This window comes from Uloborus diversus, chromosome 3 (assembly GCF_026930045.1).
Source record: "Uloborus diversus isolate 005 chromosome 3, Udiv.v.3.1, whole genome shotgun sequence".
NCBI classification, from domain to species: Eukaryota; Metazoa; Arthropoda; class Arachnida; order Araneae; family Uloboridae; genus Uloborus; species Uloborus diversus.
Genome location: NC_072733.1, coordinates 132,205,127 through 132,233,117, shown reverse-complemented (window position 1 = coordinate 132,233,117; position 27,991 = coordinate 132,205,127). Strand labels below are relative to the sequence as shown.

Here is a 27,991-nt window from a genome sequence, read left to right as displayed (position 1 = left end):
TGGTTACGAGATACTTTCCTAAGGGATGTGAATCACGTACAATTCGTAAAAATTGAATAGGTTAGAAAACAAGAATTCCAACCCTCGAAAACGCGATTCAGTTTTAATAGAGAGAGTGCGTAGAGGCGGGTGTGAAGGTCATATTTACAATAGAAAGGGTGTGAAGAGCAAGGTAATTAATAACAGGTGTCCGTTCGTGAATGAAATAACCGAAATTCAACACAAAACAGGTCTTTCACACTAACTATATATATATATATATATATATATATATATATATATATATATATATATATATATATATATATATATATATATATATATATATATATATATATATATATATATATATATATATATATATATATGAATGACGCTTTTTTTAGTGTACTAACTTCACCCCAAGTGGATCAAGTTGATATACAAGCGACTAATTTTTTATGCTCACGTAATAAGCGATGAAATGAAATTTTTAGGAATTATTTTTAATGAAGATTATCGTAAGGTGTTTGACGTTTAATATCCGAATTGAATGATAAACAAAAATCTGATTTACAGTTAATACAATAGTTATCTTCTCCAAAATATGCCATTTTGAAATTAAGAATTTCCATTCGTTTAGGGTTTTTTTCCATGGTCATTTCAAACCTTTCTGCAAAAAAAAAACAAAGAGTTAAATTGTTGCACGGCATGAATCTGACCATGGTAAGATGTATCAACTAGTTTCAAACAACGCTCCTTCGTTAACACAAAAACAGTGAAAAAAATCAAAAAACTTTTGAATATGAGTTTTGAACACAGTAGTATCTTGCTCAATATCATAAAATAATTTTAACACCCTGTAAAGAAAACTGAAATAAAACAATAAAACGTTTATTTTGTTCTCAAAAATCTTTAGTTAGAAATAATTATGTCGTGCTAAGCGTAAAAGTCATATCTGCATCCGAGTTCAAAATAGAAATTGCCGTTTAAAGTTGTGTGCCTCCATTTATTTGATACGGATGCAACTTTTTCAAATTAAAAAAAAATCCAATTCACAAATTACCATAAAACATTTTATTTAAGAAAAAAAATGTCGCAAAGAATCACTTGGTGACCGTAACTCAATTTTGATAAACTCGCATACATTAAAAGACAGGGTATCCGCTTACGTAGGGCAAATTAGAATACATTAATTTTTTATTGTAAGGCTCAGTTTGCGCATACGCTCTCGAGAATTAAAGTCATTGTATCAACAATATCCGATATCCCCTACAATGAATTAAATAACAGAATATGGTATTCATTCGTTAGAGAATAAAGACAATTTCAAGTTAGATGCGGATGAGATTTCGTCCGGAGTTCGAGAAATTACGTTACAGGAACGGCTTAGGTACATTTAGAATACAAGATCCTGAACTACGAAATATCATTAAATGATTTTACCTTCACCTGCATTTTACTATCTTAAAAAAGTTTCGCTATATTTATCCATTTTGTTTTTAAAGTTATATATATATATTTGCTGTTTTGTTAAACACATTTTTGGCAATAGTATTGTGCACAAGCGAAACTACATAAAATCTTAATTTCGACTAACAAATTACTAGTATACGGTTTACCCTGAATAATTTCAAGTGGTCTTTATAAATAAATTTAATTATGCATTAAACTGTTCACATGGTATTTATACAAAAAAATCTTATTCTGTAGTTACTATGGTATGCGTTTTATTTTACGTATAAGGGGGGCATAAATAAATGTTGCTTAAGTCCAACTCAGTGATGTAAGTTCAGATGAGTTTTAGCCAACTTTTTACTGTTCGTCATTCAATTTCCGGTCACAATTTTCATCGTAACTCCTTCCATTTTATCATAAAATATTGATATCAATTATAATGCTTTTTAATAACAATGTTGGCGTTAAAGCTGCACAAAGTCATTAAAAATCTGTTGAAAAACTGGGGATTTTTTTTTCTTTTTTAACTCTAGATTTCGACAAATAAAGTTAAGCGGTAAACATTTTTTTTTTTGGATTTTTCTACTTAATTCATTATCAAAATAATTATACAAATGTCCGTGTTATAGCTAAAAAAACTTTTATTTCCTTTTCATTGCAAATGCTTCTCACGAGACTGTTATATACTGCTATGTTTTTAATCACGAGACTGTTATATACTGCTATGTTTTTAAACTATATTTCCTTAATGCATAAAAAGTTTAAAAAAAAAAAAAATAGCATTACCGCTTTCATGTAAATAGCAGCTTATATTTCCTTAACGAAACATCATAATTAAACTTATTGGACTAAAAATGCTATTCCGTAAAATATTCACAAAAAACAATCAGAATAAATTAAAGATATTATTTTCATGTTAAAGAAAATCATTTAAATTTAGATGTATTATATTTCTGAAAGTAAATGCTAATTAATGTGTACTTTATATCTTATTACGCAAAATGTACATCAATGTCTAGTATTTCAGTAAAATAATCTTTTTTTCTTCATTTTCCATTGTTATATCCACGTCTGTTTTTAAATTTATCGCGCTTCTACGAAGAAGGTAGCGTACCACAGGTTGAGTATTACTGACTTGAACATATTTTGCGTGATGTTATGCAAACGTTAAGGCCATTGAAACATGTGAGAAATTTTATCTCCAACCTTTTTGAAGATACCTTACGGCCACTAATTAGTTATTACAATATGATATTTGATTGACACGGCATTTTTTTATGAAATCGTTAAAAATTTATCATTAAGAAATGCATAACAATTTTATTATGTATACAAAATTTAAAAAAACTATCCAAATACGTATATTTCCTAATAAAATAAATCTCCTTTTCCCTCCAGTTAATTAATTAAAATCACGCTTTGGTGTTGTATGAATTTCAAACTCTTACATCAGTCTTCTTGAATTCCACTGCATTTTATTATAAATTAAAGAATGGTAACCCTTTAAGTGAAGCATATCCAAGAAATATGTATTCATGAAGCCTTGAAAGCAAAATGAAAAACTTCATTTCTGAAACCATTTCGGAAGTTGCATTCCACATTGCAACTGATCCCAACAACATAAGCTACTATAAAGATGCAGCGGCATACCTGCAGTAAAACATGACAAGAATAATAACGAAAAACGAGACTCACCCCACATTAGAACGGAGCTTCGCACTTCGGTATCCGCCCTAAAATTTTATCTCGGTAATTATGACAATTGTTTCAATGAATGCATGCTTAATAAACGTCAAATACTTCTCACGAAAGAAAGTAATATCCATTACCTTCAACAGCTCAACATGCTAGTGGCATTGCATGCCCGAGTGAATAAACAGCCGTTAAATGAAGGCATACGAACTTTCATAGAGAAGGCATTGTTACAGATGTTTCACGATGTGTTCGTGTTATTAAATTTTACACCTGCCACCTTAGTTGCTAAAGTGAAAGGAGCGGTGATTTAGGTAATTAAACAGCGAACCAAGACACTTAGCGGAAACAAGCGTTTTCTTTCATAAGTAAGCTTAACGAGAAGCAGAGGAGCATTTTAAGACAAAAGAAAAGTATTTTAATTTATCAGTAACTAAGCCTTCGTAGAGAGCATACGTATGTGAAAATACTTAAAGGAGAGTACTGATCGCTAAGTTTGCTAATAAAAGGAATTTAAAGGTATCAAAATTAAAATTTGAAGAGACGTTTTAATTAGTTTTGCTTTTTCGTCGTATTAAAGCTCAGTTTAAGTAGCATATTTAATTCCAGTTCCAATAAGTAAAGTATGTTACTTTAAATTGTTACATTTTGCGATTATTGAATGCTTTTTTCCGTGCGATTGCAGTTACGAAAGGTATTTTAAAAGTCAATGGAAATGTTATTTTTCTAAACAAATAAACACAAATTAAAAAAATAATTAAATAAATTTACGAATTTTAAGTAGGGATGGAAGAAAAATCTCCAATTTAAAAAGGACAACAGATGATGTTAATACAACTACCGGTGGTAACATATGACTGGATCAGAATTGCTGAAATATATCTGTGTACATCAAAACAATCAACACATGTATATTGGCAGAGGCGTTTTTTCGTACAGGCAAATACGAAATAACTAATTTTCTTGCATTAAGACAGTCAATAAAATCTAACCAAGATATCTGTCGATTTAAGTAGTTTTTCACTAAATACTATACAATTTTTAAACATGTAACGTACTAAGATTGAATAAATCGAAGAAAATATTAATTTACTTTTATGAATGATTTTTATATTTTGAATGATCGATATTTTTCGCTTGATTACTTTTCTCGCTAAGTTAGTGTAGCAACATAAACTCAAAATCACTACCAGTGCTTTAAAATAGTATAAGATTTTGAAAAGAAGTGCAAGAAGAGTAGTAAAGTGTAATAATATCGTAAGAAAAGTGTTAATTATATCCAACAGAAATGTGAATTTGTTGATTTCTATAACTAAAGTATTTTCGATATAAATGTGCAATGCAAATGCTTGTACTTTTGTTACATTCTTGAGAAATAATATTATTAAAAAGTTTAAAAAACAAAAAAGAAAAAAAATATGTTTTTGAGAACATATCATTTACAAAAATAATTAGCTTACTCTATAGAAAAGAAATTAATAAAATTTAATCTAACATTTTTCTTCGTTTATTATGCTTACTCATGCTTTCTCAATCGCAATTCATTCTATACAAACTGAATAACCTTTTTATACATTTTTATTGATGTTTATCCTTACTTACAAACACACAAGAAAAATATTTTCAATCTTCTTTGCATATTGTTTTTCGTTGAAATATTTTATTTGCGATGAATCTGTAATGATGGAAATTATATAAGGCGTGCTCAATACTCTTACAAAAAGACATTTTCAATTTAAGTCATTTGGGCTCACATCCAAAACACGATCAAGATAACAATTTGATGCATTTTTTTTCCCAAATGACAGTTGGGTGATTACATTTTCCTTGCTTGGGAAAAAAACACTTTTAACCTAAAGTATTAAATAATGAATACCGTACGCCGGAGTGAGAATGGTACAAATTTCGACATTAAAGTTAATAAATGTTTTGCTGTTTTACGTAGAAACCTGAAATTTTTACACAATACTGCTCCTTATCTCCGCTTTAAAATGCACTTAGGAAAAAATTTTTTAAGTTGTAATGGGAGGGGGTATAAATTCTTTTAAGGTGTACCATTCTTACCCCTGCAGGGTGGTGAGATTGGTACATCACCGTTTTTCCATATGAAAGTGATTGGAAACGTCTCCTGTACTAATCTCACATCTCAGTCCGTTCAACAAAACCTGTCTTCTTATGAAAAAAAAAAATTGGAAATAATTTTCTAGCCACCTGGAGGACAAAAAACTGAAAAACAAAAGGTGAGATGAATAAGTTTTCTTTAAAAATCATTTTTTTATTGTAAAAATTACAATAAAAAATCATTTGAAGCAGTTGGGATGTAATAAAATGAAGGTAGTCGAAATCACTTTGATAATCATAAAAGTAAGTTTCATTTCTTCAAGTCAACGAGGAATTTTTCGGGTTAGATCTCTTTTGGAGCTTTCAAAATTGTGACAACTTGTTTAACTTTGTACCAAATCTCATCTGTTTGGTCAGGCCACATCCAATACTTCCCGCTCTTCTTCATTGCTGCTACTAAAACCTCTCCTGACTCATCAACATCGGACAGCATTTTTCCTGGGTAGTGTTTGCCTTTGCCACACTTTTTTTTATAAGTACGCACCATTATATCTGAAAAGAAAATAAAAACATTTGAAAAGAAACAAAAAAGATAGGTATCTGTAAAAAAAAATAAATAAATGACTAAAACAAATCAAAAACCGTGAAATAAGAGTGTACCATTCTAACCACCTTGACTGGTGATAGGCAGGTTATTTGTTAATAACATCCGTAAAAACAGTCGTACGAAAACGCCACTTCACACTCACTATGTTAGATAGTATGTAAACAGAATATAACACTTACTGATTGTGTCTGCTGAACTGAAGATCACGCCCCGCTGCAGGTTTTCTTAGAAACTTGAAAAATCACAAAACTCACGTATTCAGTTCAAAAAATGTACTGATAACAGGGAAGGTTCTAGACTAATGGAAGAGGCCGTGATTGTTTGACTACTATTACGCTATCCCTCCCTCACCCGGAAAATCCTCTAGTTCAACTATAGACCGACAGGTAGCGCTTAATCGGCGAAAAAGCGTGACTGCCCTAATCTCGCTCCCCTATACTATTCTCACCCCATCTGACGGTATAATTTCTTCTAATAAAATAAAAACTAAAATAAGTCATGGGCAAAGCATATTTAGTCATATGTATGTAGATGTTTCAAGAAGTAAGGTAACAAGAGCTCTGACGAGTGGGAAGATCCTCTGAATGAATAAAAATCACGCTGAAAATAACAAAGACCGATCAGTCTTTCAAACAGTACCGGTGGATGGAGCAGCTTGTCCACAAATAGGACAAAATGTCAGTTAGAAGCTGGTTGTCCCGCCTTTAAAACAATAGGTATTAGAAGGTTTTTGCGTTGGGACGTATTGGGGTACCCTCCTTACAGTCCAGATCTTGCACCTTGTGAGGTCCGATACGGACGTCACAAGGTGCGACAGGACCTTCAAACACTTGGAGGTTCGGCATGAAAGAAATCATAGTCAAGAATGAAACCACATCAAAATGGCTTGCTGAACATCGGTTCTGAACTGCTGACCACACAAGTGTTTCTTTTAAGGTTAAAGAGATAGAAATCACTTGGTGCGAGGTCGAGACTTGAATGAAAGTAAACATCCCTTCCCAACACAAAAACCTTATCACACTTCTTTTTTTATTGGTGAGACAAGTATCCGTCAACGCAGTGTCCTAATTAACTTTTTGTCTTGGTAGAGGACACCCAGCTCCATCCCCAGGTACCGTTTAAAAGCTCTCATCATATCGTAGTTTTTAGTTTGTAAAATTTTATAACTTTAACTACTTAAGAAGAAATGTGCTGAAAATAAATACAAATCGAAATCAGTTTTAAATATGCGTCAAAATATACAAGAAAAAAGATAACGAAAAATGTGAAAGAGTAAAAATGAAAATGAGGAGCCAAAATAAGTAAATAAATACAACAACAAAAAACTCATCCTCCTTCAAAAATACTCCCACACACGAAGAGAGAGAAAGTAAAAAAAGTCCTAAATAACAGCAATGCTTGCATAAAAGAATGTCCGGCTTTTCATAATTTAGATTTTATAAACTATTACACTTACCATTATAACTGATACACAAAAATAAAGATAAACTGTCCTAGTTTTTTTAACCCTAGAGAAGTCGCGTTTCCTTTTGTTACGCTAGTGCTCGCGCTTCGGTCTTTTACCCGCCGTAGCGATCCGTGAGACGAAAGCAGAAGAAAGGAAGTTCCGGGGAGAAAATGACACCTGACAAGGATGGCGCGCTATTTGTCTAAATGACCAACATACATTTCCAAAAGCTATGCAACCTTGAAATACCGAAGAAAATTCTCAGAACTAAGTGTGTGGGCTGGGATGAGTCTGACCTTCAGCTACACAGATGTGCCGCATTATTAGAATAAGGGGTGGTGGGATAGAGCGAAATATCTGACAACGGGCGGGGAATCGACCGAAGCGCAACTTCTCTAGGGTTAAATACAAGTAACTACTTAAACGTACACGATTCACACTGGCTCAGCCAGAAATTATTTCTGGAGGGTTTATTTTTTGATCACAACAGTACTTACACGTGTATTAACTACTGTATTAGGATTGGCAACAATGTTAAAACCAAGTCCGCTTGGAGGTGCTTTACCTCAACCCCCCTTCGCTGCGCCACTGACATTCCGCAACGCTGGATTAGCCATGCAGGTTATGATGGTTTACCCTTTAGGCTTTGCCCAGATAGATCTCCAAACCCCATGTGAATTTTTTATGGGGTTTCGTCAAAGACAGAGTTTATATACCATTGCCTACAACATTACAAGAATTGTAAAAGTTAAAAAAAAAGCATATATTGATACTTTAAATATATATTAAATGTATTTCCTACTCCTGAGAATTAAATTGCTAATCAGGGCAACTAACATTGCGAAAACATGAAAATAATACAGACGTATTTACCTATAATATTGCTTTTTTTAAAATTTTACTGTCCGTATAAAATCAGTTTTAAGAATACCGCGTCAAGAAACTGTCAATTCACTAGATCAACACTAAATTAAACACGTAAACTTCGTTCGATATCTGCTTTACAACGTTAATAATAAAAATTTACTATTAAAACAACATTTCAAACTGTGACATGCATCTGCAAACCAAAATCAATTAATTCGAAATCAAATTTGAACTATATGTAGATTTACGAATTATATCAACAGTTATCCAAAACGTAATTAATTAATACATCCAATGATAAATTATGTAATTGCGTGAGGTTCTGTCAAATGGCATTTAAAACAACGCAACTTGAAAATGACATGCAGAGTTATTACATTACTGAAACGGGGTTTTTAAACTACCATGAGGTTCTTTTTTTTTTCTTTTTTTTAAATTTATGCTTCATTTTAATGTATAAATTAAATTTACTTAGATTTTGTTAACCGCATGGTTGACAATACATTTGAACGTTTTATATACTCGTCGTATACATGCAGTGTACCTACATTTATCCATCATGACCTCTATTGACCACAACCGTCAATACTAGATTGTTAAATACTAGTACAAATGCTAATTTTTTTACGTATCAGTATATTTTATAATAATATGTAATAATTTGTTAACTGCAGCGAGGGCTAATAAAACCAATCAATATTTCCATTATTAAATCTTTCGCTTATTGATATAGCAATTCGAATAAGTTCATTAACCGTAAAATATTTTTTTTTAACTTTATTATTTTTTATTATTCAGTGTTTCTCGTAGCATAATTAGAAATTTGAATTTTTTTTATGAGTTAACAGTAGAGATGTAAAATTTCCGGAAATTTTGAAGTGGTGGAAAAAAACCGTTTTTTTACCGGTTGTTTTCGGGATAAAATGGAAAATTTGATTTCTTTATGAATAAAATTTGGGTTTCTTCATAGCTCTGTGTTTCTTGTAACATATAAAGGGTTGAGCATTAAAAAATATATGCTATCCACACATCTTCTTTTTCTGCTTGACAGAAATACACATAAAGGTAAGATTAATTAGAAGAAAAAACATTTTCGTTTCATAACTGAGTAGAGGGCTTTCATGGTTAAACCCAGAAATAAGTCAAGTCGTCACTCAACCAATAATATTGGGTAATGTGTGTTTAATCATAACAATTATATTTTCTATTTTAGATTGCCTTTGAAACTTCTGAAATTTTCGACTTTCTAACATGATTCATATTTTTTGGGGAGAAAAATAATACAATGTTACTGTCTGAAAATAAAAGCTATAGAGTTTTGATTTTTTCCAATCCAGTCCAAGTCCAAATCAAAACTAAATTGTTTTTCTTAAGCTAAACCAAAATTAAACTGGAGTTTAAGTTTATTCATACGGCCGTGCTATAGTAAAAGTAGTCATACCAGCCCTTTTGAACAAATTTGAGTTATTATAACCAAGTTGTTCTCTGTTTCGTATTTAACTTAATAAATCATTTGATCAAGACATCTGAATTCTGAATCAAATATATGGAAGAGTCACCATTTTAAAATACAATATCTTAGCTTGAGCCCAACTGCAAAGACCCCTTTTTGCTTAGCATGGCAGTATACAGTTAATCGTAAGGTCATCCAAAAGTGAGTTCAATGAAATCCTTGGGTTTTCACGAGAGCAGTTGTTTGTGGGAATTTGTGACCGATAAGTGAGACTAAGGGAAAAAACAGCTCAAACAGAAGTTTTGCAAGTTCCAAAAATTTAGGCATTCGTATGACTCTAAAGATTTCAGAAACGTTTGAGACGGGCCCGCAAGTCCACGCTGGAAGAGAGAGCTTTCACTGATTTACCGTTCAACCGGTTCATATCCCCTAGAACCATAGGATTTGGTCTGTAGACACCATATGCTCCCATATGGGGGGAAAGTGGGGCTCAAGCCCCCCTTTGGAAAAGAGAACTTCCTTCCTTTTAATACTTTTTTCTTTGTAAAAATGTAAAAACATTTTTTCTCCAGCCATTAATGAATTAGTTATCAAAAATGTTAAATTTTATTAGCTCTCATCTGTACTAAAGTCGGTTTCCATGGGGAAAATATCCCGCTAAACCATGGGGAAAATATCAGAGCCCCCCCCCCCCCCCCCCCCCCCCCCTCTTCTTAAAATTTTCATATGGGCGCCCTTAGAAAGTGTTAGATATCGCCAAAATCCGAAGTCAGGCTTGGTCTCAGATGGAATCAGGACAAGCAACAAAAAATCTCTAGTTTTCGTGGATGAGGGCCGTAAACTGAATCAAAACGTGAAACAGAAGGACATTTTAGAAGTTATTGTACTTCTGTGGGCCTAAGAGCACTTCAGCATTGTAGAGACTGGACAGTTTCCTTTAACTCCACACCGATTCATATGGCCAAAAAGACAGGAGTGGTGCAAGGAGTGGTGTTTTTTGTGTTTTGTTAATTTATTTGTTTTTCATAAAGTTTCTTGGAAAATTGCTTGCCCGGTTGTTTTTTTTTTTTTTTGCCGCACCCTGTACATTTGGTTCGCAGTCAGCAGAAACATAGTTTTGTGATTAAAGTTATGCTTGTTTGTTTTACGAAGAAGGAAAATAAATTCTTCACTAAGGTTATTGGTTTACGCTTTTTTGTAAAAAGTATTATTAAACATTTTTTTATATATATGCAAATTATCTTGTCATACAACAATTTGCATTGACGTTAGACAGTATTTTAACATAAAACGGGAGGGGGGAGGAAATTGCATCAGAATTTAAGCGTGAGAAATTTCTAGTCACTTTTTGCTGAAAATTTCAAATAAAACCCTGAAAAGTTGAATTTTTTTTTTCAATTTTTCCGAAGTGGAAATTTATTTCTTCGGAAAAAAACGGTTCTTTTCCGGTTTTTTTACGACTGTTTTCATCTCTAGTTAACAGTAATATTTTCCCAGCATTTCTCATGTAATTGCTTTCGAATTTACATACAACTATGAAATTCTGTCTACAAATATTACGAAAAGTATTTAACTCTCATTCATCATGTTTCTGAGATCAATCCAAATTTGCATACTCCTACTGGGGCAAAGTTCAACTGCGAAACTTCAGCGCTAGACTTATAGACGAACAAAATAAGCTGCGCTAATTATACTTTGACAGATTATGGTTCCAAACATGATTTATTACGAGAGGATAAAACAGGTTGTTGAAAATCGATGATTTCTTTGAAAATATCTATGTCATTAATGGAGTTCGATAGCTGAAATAAAATGAAAAGGATCTTACCCATTTTTCAAGAATACAAATATTGCAAAGTAGTACCATATTTCTGTTGATTGTTCCGACGCATTCCTTTATAAAAAGTTTTAGTAGTAGTTGTTAAAAGATTAAATTGTGGCATACTTTAATTTTGTACGTAACCTTTAGCATTTTTTTTTCAAAGCAGCGCATTTTTTTAATAAATAATTAAACAGTATCATTTAAGTTTCAACAATTGAAGCAATAAATGTTTGATGAGTATTTTAAATGCAATTTTCACTGTAGGATCCACCACTTACAATAAATATATCAAAACACGATTGACCCTTATATGTATAGTATATAGATGAGTGATACAAACATCAATCAAACTTGAATGCAATCGTATTGCATTACATTTAATGCCACCTTCAAGCTATATCATAGCTTTACGCACTATCGATACTTATTCTTCTGTGGTTTTATGCAAATTATACTGTTGCTTTCGCAGCTTATCATGGTTTGGCTGAATCCTTGAAAAAATGACATTGCATTTTCATATTGTCGCATGTCTTGAGGATTTTTCCGAGATATTTGCATTTTATAGAAATGAAATATTTTGAAATTGTGAACTTCAATTTGCCACATTAAATGATGCTTTACTCTGGTTAATTTTATATAATGTTATTCAAACGTAATGTGTTGTTTACGTGATATTTTTTTCCGAATGCGTCCATAAATGTCACAACTGGCATAGTTAAATCTCTTTTAACTAACCTTCTCCCTATATTACTTTTAAATCTGGTGGTATTAATAAGTGTCTATAGAGAGTATTTATTTTTAAATGAGCAAAACATACATTGAAAAAAACATCATTTATTATTTCACACCATTATTTTTGTATTTCAGTAAACTGTACTGTAGTTTTTGTATTTCAGTAACTGTAAATATAAACAAAGTAAAATGTTAACTTAATTTTCAAAAATATATAAATACACCATCGCATTTTACTAGATTTTCAATAATGAAACACACCTTTCGAATTCCATCTTTTCTATTGAAACAATTTCTTGAACGTTTTACAGTAATTTGAAAAATAAACCATTTTTCTATTCAATATTATCACATAGTTGGGACACCTATGATTTAAATTAAATTTGTAATGAATATGCATTCAAATCCCTCTCCCCCATTGCAACTACATCATTTTTGTTTTAAGAAACCTTTTGGAGTTATAGTGAAATAAAATATATATTTTTAGACTTTGTTAAGATACCACATAATTTTTAGATGTAAATTCAATTCATTTTAGTGTGAAAAGAGTGGACCATTAATCAATTTTGACAGGAAGTATTAGCTAAGGAATCTAATGTTTCGTTTTCAAAAGATTACATTAAGCATGCACCATGCTAAATTGAAATATTTTGAAATTGTGAACTTTAATTTGTCACATTAAAAGATACTTTACAGTGGTTAATTTCATATAGTTTTATTCAAACGTATGGTGTTGCTTACATGATATTTTTTACCGAATGTTTCCATAAAAGTCGCACAGGTTATAATTGAATCCCTTTTAACTAACCTTCCTTAAATTGAATGTATTTTTTAATGTGTTAAATTATTTACAAATATAAATCTGTAATCATGTACTTTGGTTACAATTTGGCTACCGCTTTAAATGATTTCCTACATGTGTTATACTATGTAAATTACAGTGTGCAACTAATTTCTTTAGTATAACAATAAGGATGAGAAACATCAATCATAAAGAATGCAAACATGTTAGCAATGTCTTATTTTTAACACATTGAATCAGAAACTAACAAATATTACATTTCGAACAATTTTCAAAATAGAAATCTAAAAATTGGCAGTTTTATTTATCTTGTCATATGTGTCCTCTTTGAAACATTTTATTGAAATCGGAAATGGTGAGATCAAGAAAATGATTTTTCTGACATTGAATTACTCATAGGATATTAGCTGCACGACGGGGTAAGATAGCGAGGGATGGTTTACCCTTACAAAAAGTATTTTCAGGAAAATCTGGGAATACGTCAACTTTAGTTTGTTTAGGTTTGTCAAATTGACACTCATTATTTGAATTTTTGAGATTTAAATAAAATATTGTATTGTACATTCTAATTCCTAATTATTGCAATATTTAGGGGTAAATTTCTCCTATTAAAGGTGTTTGTGGACAATAAAGGAGACACGGGTTCAATATGTGTAAGTTTTCTATCTTGTGCAAAGTTTTATTCCAATCGGTGATCGGATAGGGTTACATGTCAGTGTACTCGAATAACCTAATATTCAGGGGTAAATTTCACCCCTCAAAAGTGTTTACTGATAAAAAAAATTCGTGTTCAATGTTTTTAGGTGTTCTATCGATGTACAAAATTTTATTCAAATCGGCATTGATACTTGGGCAGGCTTATTTGTCAGTGTATCCCAAAAGAGAGTAAAGAATTCCTTTTCGGGGTGAATTTTACCCCGTTAAAGATGTCTGTTGTCGATAAAAGAAACAGGGGTTCAATATTTTAAAGTGTTCTAGCGATGTGCAAGTTTTATAACAATCGGTGATTCGGTATCGGTAGGGTTACTTGTCAGTGTGCTCGAATAACCCAATATTTAGGGGTAAATTTCACCCCGTTAAAACTGTTTACTGCCGATAAAAAATTAAAAAAAAACATTTGTTCAATATTTTAAAGTGTTCTATCGATGTGCAGTTTCATTCCAATCGGTATTGACACTTGGGTAGCGTTCCTTTTAAGAGTAAACTTAAGATCATTTGTTAGTTTACTCGATGCCAAGTATCTCATTTTAACATAAACTAAACGCTAGAAAATTAGATTAAAACATGCCTCTGTCTAAATAAAATGTTTTATAAGCTCTAAATACTAATAGTTAAGCTAGCCTCAACTACGTACTTTTTACTTAGAGTAACGCGCAGTCTTAGTTTTTATTTTCTTTTTAAAACTATTCATGTTGGTTTTTACTTAACTATAATTTTCTTTTTTCATTCAGTTCAAATTGGTATAATTTATAAATTTTTAAGGCACGGATTCTTCTCTATAGCATATTATTATAAATAAATATAGCAGCATTAAAAATAATATGACTCAGCCGATAAAAAAGCACGTAATATTTAAAAAGACAAAAAAATGATATCTCGTTTAAGAAAGTTTCATCTAATTAAAGAAGCAAAAATTCTGATTTCAATTAACTCTGGGGAAGCCATATCATCAGATAAAAAAAATCCTTTTCAAACTATTTAAAAATATTGCAATTAAATTTAGTTATTGGCTATTTTTTTCAATCTAAGTTTTAGTTAAATAGTATGGTCTAATGAGTTCAGGGGCGGTCTCATCACAGGCAAAAAAATGCATGTACTTAATCGCAAAAAAATCAACATTTACTTTTTCTGTTATTTTGAGAAAATTAAAGCGTATGTCTCAGCTTATAATGCGTGTGTAAAATATGCAGAAAAAAAGAATTGAAATTCGCAAAGAAGGTGGTACCTGAAAAAAAAATGAATGAAAGCGTTCACATTAAATATTACTTGCAATTAATATCGAATGCTAGCACTAAGTACTGTTTTAATAGCGTTTGCAAACCTTGTGATTATCTAAAGAAATAATGAGAATATTCATCTCGCATTAAACTATTTTTTATTATTACGAATGAGTTATGTCTGGAAGAATTCTTTTTGTTATGACGTTATTTGAAGTATGTATGTGATAGCTTCTCTCTCTTTATAAATATATCGCTTGTTTGAAAGAAGAGTGCCACGATATGAAATTTTGAATTTCTTTTTTTCTTCCGCTTAAAGGCATTCAAAAGACGTTATCTTGTTTGGAACATAATGACAGATTTTTTGTTCCAATATTAACCACTATATATATATATACATACATACATACAGGGTGTCCCGTTTTAACCTACAAAACCTTTATTTTCGCAACCGTTAGTCTTCGATGTATACTTCCAATTGAAAAAATGTTCAAAATCAGATGCAGAGTTAATGTATTGAAAGTTTAAAGTGAAAATAAAAGTAGGTCAATTAATACAAAATTTAACTTTTTATACGGGCCCCAGGTCCCCTAACTTATATGTAGGGAAATAATCTCCAGTGAAAACTATTACTAACACAAAAAACTTGACATTTGTGCGACTAAAACTTAAGGAGAGATTCCAGTTTAAAGTTTTAAGGGCCCATACAGAAGATGAGATTGGAACTTATCGCTCTTTTAGAAAAATGACAGGTCGTCAAAGTAAGAAAAACAGGGTATTTAAATTTTTCATTGCTATTCAAAACAAAATGCAAATATTATGCCGTGATACGCAAAAATACACTACAAAACAGGGGCGGACTGGCTGACTTTTGGCCCAGTCAGCAAAAGAGTATTTTGGCCCAGCTGTGTAAAAGAAAAAGAAAAGGGGTACATTAACCAGTACCGGTTCTCGATTCTTCCGAGTCTAGCAAATACATTAAACTACATTTTCCTTTAAGTTTCTAAATCAAGTTTTAAAGTTCTAAAAAAATAAAATTGTGAAACGTAAAACGAAGCTAACACTGACACATTTTTTATGTCCCGTCAAAGAAGTATACTAATGGTTTATAAGTCTGAAAAGGCACATGTTTAGGCTCACGTACTGACAACATAGGAAGGACACGAGGAAAGGGAGGGATCAGATAAATTACTCCGAAACGTTTAGAAATTGGTTGATCTATACAGGCATAGCGAGAAAAGAATCTGGAGAAGGGGTTCCGGTTCCCTTCCAAGCGATATTTTGAAAGTGGACGTCGAAAACCGCTATTTTACAATTTTCGGTAACGTTCAAGAGAGGGAAAAGAAGGAGTTACCCCACGATTTTGTTTGTTTAACTTTTTTTTTTTTTTTTTGCAAATTTGAAATCTATTTTAGTATATCTTTGTTTACAATAGACTGTCCAGGTCTCTTCCCAGAAATTATCCGAAATGGGAAGTATTAGAAATACAATTTTAGGTTACCCTTGGTAAAATTAATGGAAAAGAGAAGCATCGGGAGCTCTCTACGAAAAAGTTTCGACTTTGAACAATTAAAAAACGCAAAACTATCACTCATCACATTTGAGAGAGGGGGAGGCTGAGTGATCTCATTTGGAATCATTTAAACACTGAAGTATAGTCTACCAATTTTAAACTACATTTAGTTAATATAGGGAATCCGGCGACTCTCCTTCGGAATTTTTCGACATTGAAATTTTAAAAACATAATCTTGTAATATGTTTGAAAACATTAAAAGGAAAGGGGATAGGTTTCCCCAAGATTTTTTAGGAGGGTGCTGTGCCCTTCCGCTCTTAAGCTAACCTTTGACCATTAACCTAATCAACCCTCCTTGCCCCTTAAAAGTTTAAACAAAACTTCACAAAAGCGAAATTTTTTTCAAAAGGTAAAGATTCACACTAGCCTTCCTTGAAACGACACTACCTCGTTTCAGTAACTTATCCACAAGAATCTGATTAGAATATATCCGAATGTTTTTTTGCATTACCTGTAAAACATCAAAAAGCATTTCAATATTTTAAAAATAATTACTGTTGAAAACACCTGAGCCTCTATGTACCTAGAAAATCAACAAAGTAAAGGAAGCACCTATTGTGTTTTTAAAACTTCTCTTAAAAAGTACCCTTTATTCGAAAGAGCACTGCTCCTTTTTTGGTCTGTGAGAATCACTAGTTCCCTCTGGGCATTTTTCTTGAAACTGAAATCAATTTTAGGCTCAAGATAAAAATATTAATAAGCTCTCCCACACAAAGTGAAATGTCTGGCAATTTTTTGATATTTAAATCTGAAAAACACAATTGAGGGCCTTGATGCAAGAACCAAGAATCAGGTAAGTCCGGACTCTCATTTTTGGTAAGACCAACAAATAGCATCAGTGTCCGGTGTAGAAATGCTAAAATCTTCCCCATATTATTTACTAGAAAGCAGAGGTCTGATATTACATTTGTGTCCCATTGTTGCACCAATCGGAACTTCTGTATCTCCACACGCAGAAATGAATTTAAAAAAAAAGAAAGAAATTTGGACTGAACTGGTCCTGCATCAAATCCCTTATTTTGTAGACTTTAGACTATCGTTGGTGACTTTAGATCTACAAAGGGACCTCATACCTGAAGTACCTTAGGTACCTCGTTCAGTATAAATCTGGCCCTGTTTACAGCTAATGTTGCTCAAAAAAAAAAAACCTTCTCCCCCCCCCTGGAACACGGTCCTAAATCCGCCTATGTTCAGGAGTTCTCTCTTCTAAGTCGAAATTTTCGTTGAAACTACTCGTATAGCGATAAAATGTACAATAGACCAATGAAATATCTTGCCAACTGACAGCACTTAGTTGAATCTGTCCCAAACAGTGAATACCAGGGGCGTGCGCAGAAATTTTGGGGCCCGTCACAAATGACTCCCCCCCCCCTCTATCTTGTTTACTCCTAGGTTCCTACATAAATTTCACCCCTCATTAAAAAAAAAAATCTGACCTTCATGCTCAGAACCAGGGAAACAGGTATCCTCCCCCCCCCCACCCCTGTGCATGCCCCTGCTCACGTATCAACACCCCAAAGCATGGCCCACGCATTTAAAGCAAAGGCGGGGACCGGGGCCGCTTTCTCTAATGGTGCAGGTTCTTTTAATTTTTGTTAATAGACGTACAAATATAAGTTTTTAACCGTCTTTTCTTCGTCCTGGGCCTTTTTCAGGCAGCGTCGGACCCCAGTTTCTCTGTCTCCTTCCCGTTTCTTTAATGTGGAAGCCATGGCCACCAGAGCTCTAAAAACTAGAGAGAAAGTTGATGAGAGGAAAGCATTCGCACGTGTGAACTTCGGCTATTTACTTTGGTCCCTGCTTAGGATGGAAAAAATAAACATGTTTCCAAACGCTTATTTCACATAGAGTAAACTATTTTTTAAAAAGTATAATGCCACTTAAAACTGTTAGGTGTGAATTTAAATGTATTAAGTTCAATAAAAAAAAGTGGCAAACTCGACCGTTGGCCCAGTCGGGGATCCCCGATTAGCCGACCTGGTCAGTCCGCCCCTGCTACAAAACCTCGAAAAGTTTGAAAAATCACATTCTATGCACACATGTAATTTTAAACACTTGTTAACCACTATATTTTCCCCCAAAAGGTGTTATTGACGACGAGTGAAAAGTGGTGTAAGTCACAAAACGCTGCGTTTCATACCTCAGTGAATATTGGGAGTACTACTTTCAAACTTTTTGTGCTGGAGTTATAGTTAGGGAAAAAACCTCAATTGAAAAATAAGCTAGGGGACCTGAAAAGGGGGTATAAAAAGTCACATTCTGTATTTTTTGACTCATTTTTATTTTTACTTCAAACTTTCAATATCTTAACCTGCATCTGATTTTGAACATTTTTGCAATTGTAAGTATACATCTAGGACTATCCAAGAATTTCGTGAAATATGTCAATATTTCACTCTGGATATATCTTATAAAGAAGCAAGTAATGTTAATCATAAGCTATTAGCTACAATTCAATTAAGTTGCTATGTGTGTTTTAGAAAAGAAATATTCTCTTTGACGTAGTTATTACAGTAATATTTCTATTTAAACATGCATTTCTTTATTTTAGGTCAGGAAGCACAGCTGAAATATTTGTCACTGCGTGATCTTTTGCCTGAAACACCGTACTATATGACTTATGAGGGATCAACTACAATGCCCGGATGTTACGAGACCGTGACGTGGATCGTAATGAATAAGCCCATTTACATAACTAAACAGCAGGTAAGTTACTATGGTAACCGAAAAAATTATTTCCGTCAAGAAAGACTAATCCTTTGTCGGTATTTAAGCGTTTTACTAAAGAATTTACTGCCGTCAAATTTTAGATTATTAATATTAGCATGGAAAATATTGGTCGAAAAAGTTGAACAAAATGTCTCACGATATAACTAAGCAATGAAAAATTATTGACGAAATTAGTAAATCAAATGTTTTCTTAAGTTTTTTTTTTTCTGAACTGTATATGATACCTCCAATTTTGTTCTCTTTAAGACGTGTTTGTTGTTTTTGTTTGGTAGTAGAAGTAGAGACTATGCTTATGCTTATTTGTGATGTTTTAGAGTACGGATATACATTTACTGCTGCTAAGAATATTGAAGTAGCGAAAATAAAATTTGTACAGTAATAACGAATAACATAAATATAAAAAAATACAACTGAAAGTGAGGTATCATAGAATATCGAAATGCAAATATACAGATGATAATAGTGTCACTAATTAAATGAATGAAAGGGTAGGGCATTACAATTATGTGTTTTTTATTTGCGATCATGTAAAAACGGTTTATAACCTTATTATGGTCCTTTGGTTAGAATTAACAAAATTTGAACTTGAAATGTTACTTTGAACAGTAGACGTGGAATATTCCATTATGGAACTCATTAGGGCATTCAACATTATAGTATCAAAAAAAGGATCGAAAATATCTAATTCGAGTTGAAAGTTCCCGCCATGTATAACACAGTGTCCAACCGCCTCCACTTATTGACCGAAATCAGTGATATGAGAATAGAATAGTTATTGTTAACAGATAAACAATAATAACCACAAAAAAAAAAAACGATATTGCCGATATAACATTGCGGAAAAAATCGATTTTTTTTTTTTTTTTTTTGGGCTATGGCAGCAGATTTCCGACTCGAACGCAGCCAGCATGGCTTCTACTACTGTGCCTCTCCTGCAGTCGTAACCATATAAGTTTGAGGGCGATTCTCAAAAAAATGACCCGTGCGTAACGCTAAGATTTTTATTTTAGTAAAGTAACTATTAACTAAATATGGAATTAACTATTATATTTTGATAGTATGTTAAACCCTTGCATCAATGACGGGGTACCCGGGTACATTTTTGCGACTTTTATCATAATTTTACCTTTTCTAACTAAGTATTGGTAAAATTGCTTTCAATCTTTGTTATTTACATAAATCTAAACTAAAGAAAGTTGTAACCGTGTTTTCAGAAACATTTTTGAGCGGTATTTTTTAGCATTAAAAATTTATATACCTATATTCAATGACCAGGTACCAGAATACCCATTACACTGCACGTTAAAAAATACCCCTTCAAAATGCTTCTGACACCATTTTTGATGATTATCATGTAAAATAAACCCTTGAATCAAAATATGACAACCGTTTTCCACCACACTCCCCCCCCCCCCTTTGATATCCCTCCCCCTAATTGTATTCAGTTTTCGGCAGTTACATAGCAATTATTTATATTTGATAGGGGAAACATCGTTATATTTACCATTAGTATTCTTCTGAGGGGTTAGAGAAGTATACTTTCAAAATCATGAGCATTTATAACAAGTTTGGACACTCAAGCGACCCCCCCCCCCCCAAAAAAAAAAAATCTAAAAAATCCTTAGAAACAATTTTTTTTTGATAAAGACTCGTTTTACAATTGTTTCCCTTATTTTCTTGGTATAAAACCAAAGTATGGGACTCACTTCACATGCCCGAAAATTTTTTCACTCTGTAAAATAATAAAAATTAATAAATACTTAAAAACATTGCATATTACATACGAGTCTAACTGCAAATCTTAGACGCAAAGAAATTATTGAAATTACATTTACAGATGTAATTAAGATTTTAAGTGAAATTAAGTATACTCATAATATGGATTTATGTATTTTTAAATTTCAGAGGGCATCGCACCCATTCTTTATTACCATTCGATCAAATACTTCGAAATTATCCAAGCATTTGATCAATCCAGTCAACACCAGATTTTGTTTTGTTATAAAACAAAATAGTTATGACTTTTGGTTGCTCCAGAGTTTCTTTTGTTACGATATGAAGTGGAAAACTATACAGTGGAAAATACCACTTTTTTTTTATTTTTGTTGATACACGAACATATTGTTACATAGTCAGTGATACCGAATTAAGAACTTCGTGTCTCTCGAGATGTAGACAATAATATTTCAGTTGGAATATATTGCCTCTTTTTTTTTTTTTTTTTTGAGTATACCTACGAACAGGCGCCATGACAGCAAAGGTTGAGTAAATTATAGTGAGGATAAAAATTACAGATAATATTTTTCGATGCAACTGGACACATGTATGAGCTTTGCGGTTCCCATGTGGTCCACGGGCCGTAAGTTGAACATCACTGGTATAAATAAATAAAATACTTCAAATTCACTATAAAATACCAAAGCGTAAAACCTAATACATCCAGTACAAACAAAATCCAGTACATTACAGAAAAATTGGAGAAACACATTTTTTCTAACAGACCATTTAGCGTAAAACGTGAACAGAAAACGCTGGAAAAATAATAAGCCATTTCCTTTTTTGGTAAAATCAGGATACTTACATTTCCCCAAGATGAGGGTGGAAGAAAAAGTTCCAGTTAAATAGAAGAGGTGTCAGAAAAAAAAATCTGCTCTAAATCTTCAAAATTCAAAATGGGTACCCGGTTATTGAGAGTAAGGGAAAAGTTTGGTCATTGACGCTAGGGTAAAGAATGTATAATTCCCCAACAGCTTTATTTTTTGAAGGCTTTGGTAAGCTAGAAAAAATAAAAAAAATAGCGTTACGCACGGGACATTTTTTTTTCGAGAATCGCACTTGACACTAGAAGACAGGAAAGCTTGGCTTCTTCGTTTACTCACGCTTTCAGTTGGTATGCGATGCTTGTAGAGTGCGAGTGTATCGCATAGCGTACGGAGTTACCAAAAAAAAAAAAAAAACTGTGCAAGCTAGTGTTTGCTCCATAACATTGAGGACTGATTTTAAATGGCATAGGGGCTCTTGCCTAACTGCAGCGATTTCTGACAGGAGCTAGTTGTGTCAGATAGTTTAAGATAGCTTACAACTATTTTTCCACTTCATAAACCCAAACATAGATGCGCCTTTGCCACGTAGCCTTAACTGACTTGATTGTCTTGAAGATTATTCTGAACAGTAACAGCAAATGATTCGGTTACTTTGATCGCAGACATTATTCCTTCGACTATTACATAATCGGGAGTTAAGTTCGGACACAAAATCCTGCGCCGGTGACTGTATCGTAATTATGGACATCTTTTGCGGTAGCGAGGCTCACCTATTCTGCAGAGGGCTTCTGATGACTTGTTAAGTCCATGCAACGTTGAGTTGCTGATTTTCGGCAGGCGGAATTAAATGCGACGAGATATTAAAAGGTAACCCATGATTTTTATCACCTTCTTTTCTTTTCAAACTAAGTATGGCAAGATTGATTATTTTACATAACCTTTTATTTTTTATTGAACGCATTGGAAATTTATTTTAAAACTTATTGGGGAAAGAAAGATCAATGTGAGCCTTATTAAAAAAAAGCCTATCAATAACTTAAAATGATATTTTTAATTTTGCCAGTAAATTTGAAACCTTGAAACAAAGATGGAAACTTTCCATTTGCCCCATGTATGTAAAAAATAAACAACCCCAAGTATATAAGGGTTATTTTTTGAAGTACTTTCTATTGATCATTAAAAATATTTATCATCAAATGAAACGATGGATTTACAAATAGTGAAACGAGAAAAAAAATAACGAGCGTACAAAATAGTGAAAAAAAAAAAAAAAAAGGAAAAGGATGGTAAAAAATAAAGTGTAATTTAAAAGAAAAGAAGAGTACATGATTGAATTAATGAAAGAACACAGAACTGATTTTATAAATTAATAAATAAGCAAAAAAAATGAACTATTTCACATTGCCCAGCGTGGAACATGACATTGTTAAAAACATTAAAAATCAAAACATATTTAATTGTAACTAAATAGGTACTGCACTGGACGTAAGTAGTTTTCAATTAATATTTATAATTGCAAAAACTTAATCATGTACACCTTTGTTAATGACAAAAAATAAAATATTGTGTGTATCAAAATCTGCAAAGGACTTACAATATTATGCGCTTTAATCTTGAAAGTTCTTTTATTTTTATTTGATTGTATTCAACTACGTGGTTAAGAACATTGTTAATAGGGTTAGAAAGATGGTACTACAAACAAAAAATGTTTTACTATTTCAGTTTACACTATATCTGTACTCAGAGTCAGACTGACGTAAGTCCAAAAATTGCGGTTTTTAATTTTTTGGTGAATTGTATGTAGAAGCTTTATCCGTATCGGGCCATGTGAGTGTCATTCTTAAAAAATACATATTTTTTAAAATTTTCTCCAGGGTTAAAAGAGAGCGTGTCCCATTCTTTGCATGCACCTGAAAAGAGAGTTTTCCTCTGTCAAATAAAATTACCATAATGTAACTTACGTCATTCTGGCTCTGAGGTACAGATATTTCACAACAAGAAAACAATATTTTCAAAAATTTAATACTTAGTAAACGAACTAAAACGTGAACAAAATAAAAAGTGTTATTTTAATATTTCTCGGTATTACTGTAGCAATAAAAAATCTTAGGTTACTTACTTAAGTCAATAACGTTTCTTTAATGTTTTTCAAATTACTGAATTTGTTTTCTTTTAGCATTTGCTTTTACTGCGTCCCGAAAAATTACTTGGAAAATGTTTAAAAAAAAAAATACTTATTTTCAAAGTTTTATTTGATTAATATTTTGTTGATATTTTTTTTTGTGTGTATGGTTTGTTCTACGTAGAGTTCATTAAATATTAATTTACTTATACAACCCAAATCGTACTGAAAAAAAACTTCACTGCTTAATATGTTATTCTGGATATGTAGAAAGAAATTCAACTCATAACAATAGATCAAAGCAGATAAGATTGCTGCAACACTAGTTTCCTAATACGGTCAAAGCACCTAAAACGGGTGAGAAACATAACCTAAAATATATTGTTTACTAGCAAAAACAGAATAAACCAGTGATACGTTCGATTCATAAGCAACTGTTTCGTAATTTTGCATTTGAATCGATATAGATTTTGAAGCACGAGCAACAAAACCTTTCATATTAGACCATACAAGCAGTTTTATAAAATACTTATCTAGTTATTGCTTGTTGAATATTATACCTTTTACCGAATATTTTATAAGCAAAGATATAAAAATTAAATAGGCAAATTGTTAATGCCACCCCCCCTTGCTTCGAATTTATACAAAAAGCATTTTTTGTGAATATAATAGCAATTTTCTAAATGTACTTGTGTTGAGATTCCGAACAGCTGTCGTGAAAACTCTGCTAATGGTAGCTTAATTTACAATTTAGCGTTGTTAGTTTAATTACTAACGGGTTGTCTTTCGAAAGAAAATATGCAAGTCATTGAACCAAGAGAAAGTAACATTATATGAGGTCTCATTTTACCGACATTTCCTGATAAATAGAAGAAATTTAGTTAGAGGAAAATGAAGATCATGATCAAGACAAAGTTACGCAGCAAACCCTTTATTAAACTGTCTTTTAGGTATGTAGATATCTGATTAAAAGGAAGGCAGTTCTAGAGAATACATGATAAATCATTCAAAATTAATTAATATTTTATCAGACCAATTGCAAGATTTTACTTAAAACAAAATCAGGCTTTTTTTTTAACTTTTTGCTTAAGGGGGAAAACGAAAAATATGTGAGGAAACTGATTTACAAAAAATAATGACAGTATTGCAAACATGCGTTTACAGAATAAAAAGTCATTCAACAACAAGAATGATCGAGTTTAGCCTTTTTGAAATATTTTTGCTTTACTTATTACATTTTAGGAGTTTAGCATCAAAAAGAGTTCAATCCATTTATTTTAAAACTGTTTTTAGACATAATTTGATATTTCTTTATCTATCTATGACTTTTCAGAGCTATTTTAACCTGAAAAACATTATAATAACAAAATGCTTAATCACCACACATGTTTATTACACAGGATAAAAATTGAAGTACATGGCATAAAAATTAAAATTCCCCATTTTAATCGAAATTTCAGAATAAATTTTGAAAAAAAAAATGCCTATTTATTTCAAAATTAGCTTAATTCAAAATATTTTTATTCGTAAATAATAATTCGTGAGATTTCTAATTAAAAATATATATTTTTTTTCGTACAACGAATGTTATTAAAGAAATAAATGTTAAAAAAAGTGGCAGAGAAGGATTTTTAAAAAATTCTCCTGTATTTAAAAAAAATTATGTGGTTTTAAAATAAGTGCTGCATTTGCATGCTTTAATTCATCGAAAAAGGTATAGGGCTTATTTTTAACTAGCGTAAACTAGGTATAAGAATATGATTATTGTCCTGTTAAAACATGTTTTTTAACTATATTTTAAGCATTATGTAACCATAGGCTGTCATTAAAATATATATCTCAGAAACTTCGGTAGTTTTAATGTGCAACGAGAAATTTAGTCCTTAAACTAATTTCACCTGATTTTTTACCTACACACTTCGGGATTTTAAAAATCATATTTTACCCGTACAGCATTAGGAATTTAAACGGGTTCGCAGTGTTAAAAAAAGACATACGACATTTTTAACTCAAACCATAAATATCAGTTGAAGCAAAATAAATAAGTCCACACATAAATGAAACATAAAAGTAAAATAAAATGCATCACTTTAAAGTATTTACTTCGATTTTAAGATTAACAAAAAAAACAAACATCGCCTACTAAACTCAGTGGTGCAACTGCTCATGAGGGTCAAGACCAACTGTGACCATCTCAGTTTTCATGACCAAAGGATCTGATATAAAGAAACAGATTTTCTGGTTCAGGGGTCAGCTGAATGCGGAACCTCCCAGTGTCTGCTTCCCAAGCACGTTTAATACTTATATTACCGACCCATTGAGGCAAAAAAAAGGCAGGGTCGACCACGCCCAAACTGAGAGTATTATGGTTTATGAGGTAACTAATAGGATGGGCCGAAAAAACTTTTTTTGGAAATCTGTTTTTGGATAGTGCGGAAAAGTTGCTATATGGGCCCGTTATTACCCATAAAAAATTTCGCTAAATTTGTTTAATATTTAGCCGACGCTATTTGACCTCAAAAAACGGAAAAAAATGGCAAAAATGCACTTTTTTTTAAAAAAAAAAAGGAGGGGGGGGGGGTCGAAAATAAAAGTTTGAAGCTATTTTCAGCAATTATTAGAAGTATCTGTCAGTGAATTAGTTGAAATCCTCAAAGATTTTTATACATTTCGTAGAATATTTAGCTACGCTCCTTTAAGACTAAAACATTGGAAAAATGAAAAAATAAATAAATAAATAAAAGTAGTTTCGAAATAAGTAAGTACTGAAATGTTACGCAATACGTTACTTAGAACAGTGAAAATTCAATCAATTTTATGCGATATTTGTACGCCAATTTAAAAAAATGCACACACTCAAATAAAAAATAGTTACATAAGATGCTAATTTTTTAATCTTCGGTTCCAATTGTTTCTCTTGGATAATAAACGGCGCTCAACTACTTCTATTATTCCTAAGATTATTTTATAATTATTTTATATATATTTGACAAATAGAGCGCTTGAGTATTAAAAAAATGTGAATCCTCTGAAGTCCTTTAAACTGATTAATGAATTGAACGCAAGTATTCTTCTTTTTCTCAAGCCATTTCTTCCTCTCGACTTTATAACCCACTTAAGAGACAAAACCTCTCGACAAGAAATGCTGTAATTCTACACCTCCACAGCTGAGAATTAAGCAATTAAAGGGGTCCTCTCTTGTGTCCAATGTCCACAATGAGTTGCCACTGAGGAATCTTATACTGGAATTGGACGGTTGCACAAAGTGGCCACATTCATATTCTGGAGCTATCGAACAACTTGTTAGAGATTGTGAAAAAAATCCGGTGGTCAAATTTGATAAAATTGACTGCAATCTTCTGGTTTTGGACATGGAAGATATAAAAAATTTAAGTACTGAACAACAATATTTGTATAGAATCTGTCTTGCCGTAAAAGATGGTAGTTGTCCTTCAAGCGTGGCTGACAATAGCCCAGGCAAACTCAGTCAGTCATGCGAAATGGCTGACAACTACAAACCGTTTGTTACGCTTGTATATAGGCACTCCAACTCCATCAGAAAACCTTACAATGCTTGTAAAGTATGTAATTTTAGTTTATGCTCCAATGTGGTTTGAGATAAAAATAAAACCGAACTGCCAGTACCGCGCCCAACATTTTTGGAAAATGATTTCTCTTGCAAGGCAGTTTCCAGACAACGTTAAGGAGATAATTTTCAAATTTCTCTCAAGTAATGCATATTTCGCTCATCCTGAACAGCTACTGTTGGCTCGGATGGTGTACGATTTTTTGAGCGTCCTAAACTCAATTTTGAAGCCGTTGATTATGTTGATTTAGTTGATTGGGCAAACTGTGTTGTAACAGAGCCACCTATTACAATGCATCTAAAAGACCAACAATGGAAAGAAATGTGCAAAGAACATTCTACAGAGTTTACTTTCGAGAAATTTCCCTGTCACACGCAAGCTGTGAAACGTTGTGTGAAACTAATAACTGAAGCTGCAATAAGAGTTCGTGGTGAAACTGCACGAGATGGATACATTCGTGCTAAACTTCAAGCTAGGAAAGAACTTCCATCTTTGATAACAAGGGACAATATTATTCCAAAAAATAATATTCATTATGCATGAGGTATTATAAATCAAATTTGAAGATTTCTTTTTTA

General features: G+C 32.1%; 1 protein-coding gene across 2 annotated transcripts in view; it reads left to right on the top strand.

Annotated features, from left to right (window-relative positions):
• Window positions 1-27,991, top strand: part of LOC129218563 (carbonic anhydrase-related protein 10-like) — a 489,515-nt gene that overhangs the window by 435,402 nt on the left and 26,122 nt on the right. For both annotated transcript variants that reach the window (XM_054852871.1, XM_054852872.1), the window contains exon 7: window positions 18,983-19,137. In XM_054852871.1, the coding sequence (XP_054708846.1) occupies window positions 18,983-19,137 (155 nt within the window). The remainder of the gene's footprint in view (window positions 1-18,982; window positions 19,138-27,991) is intronic.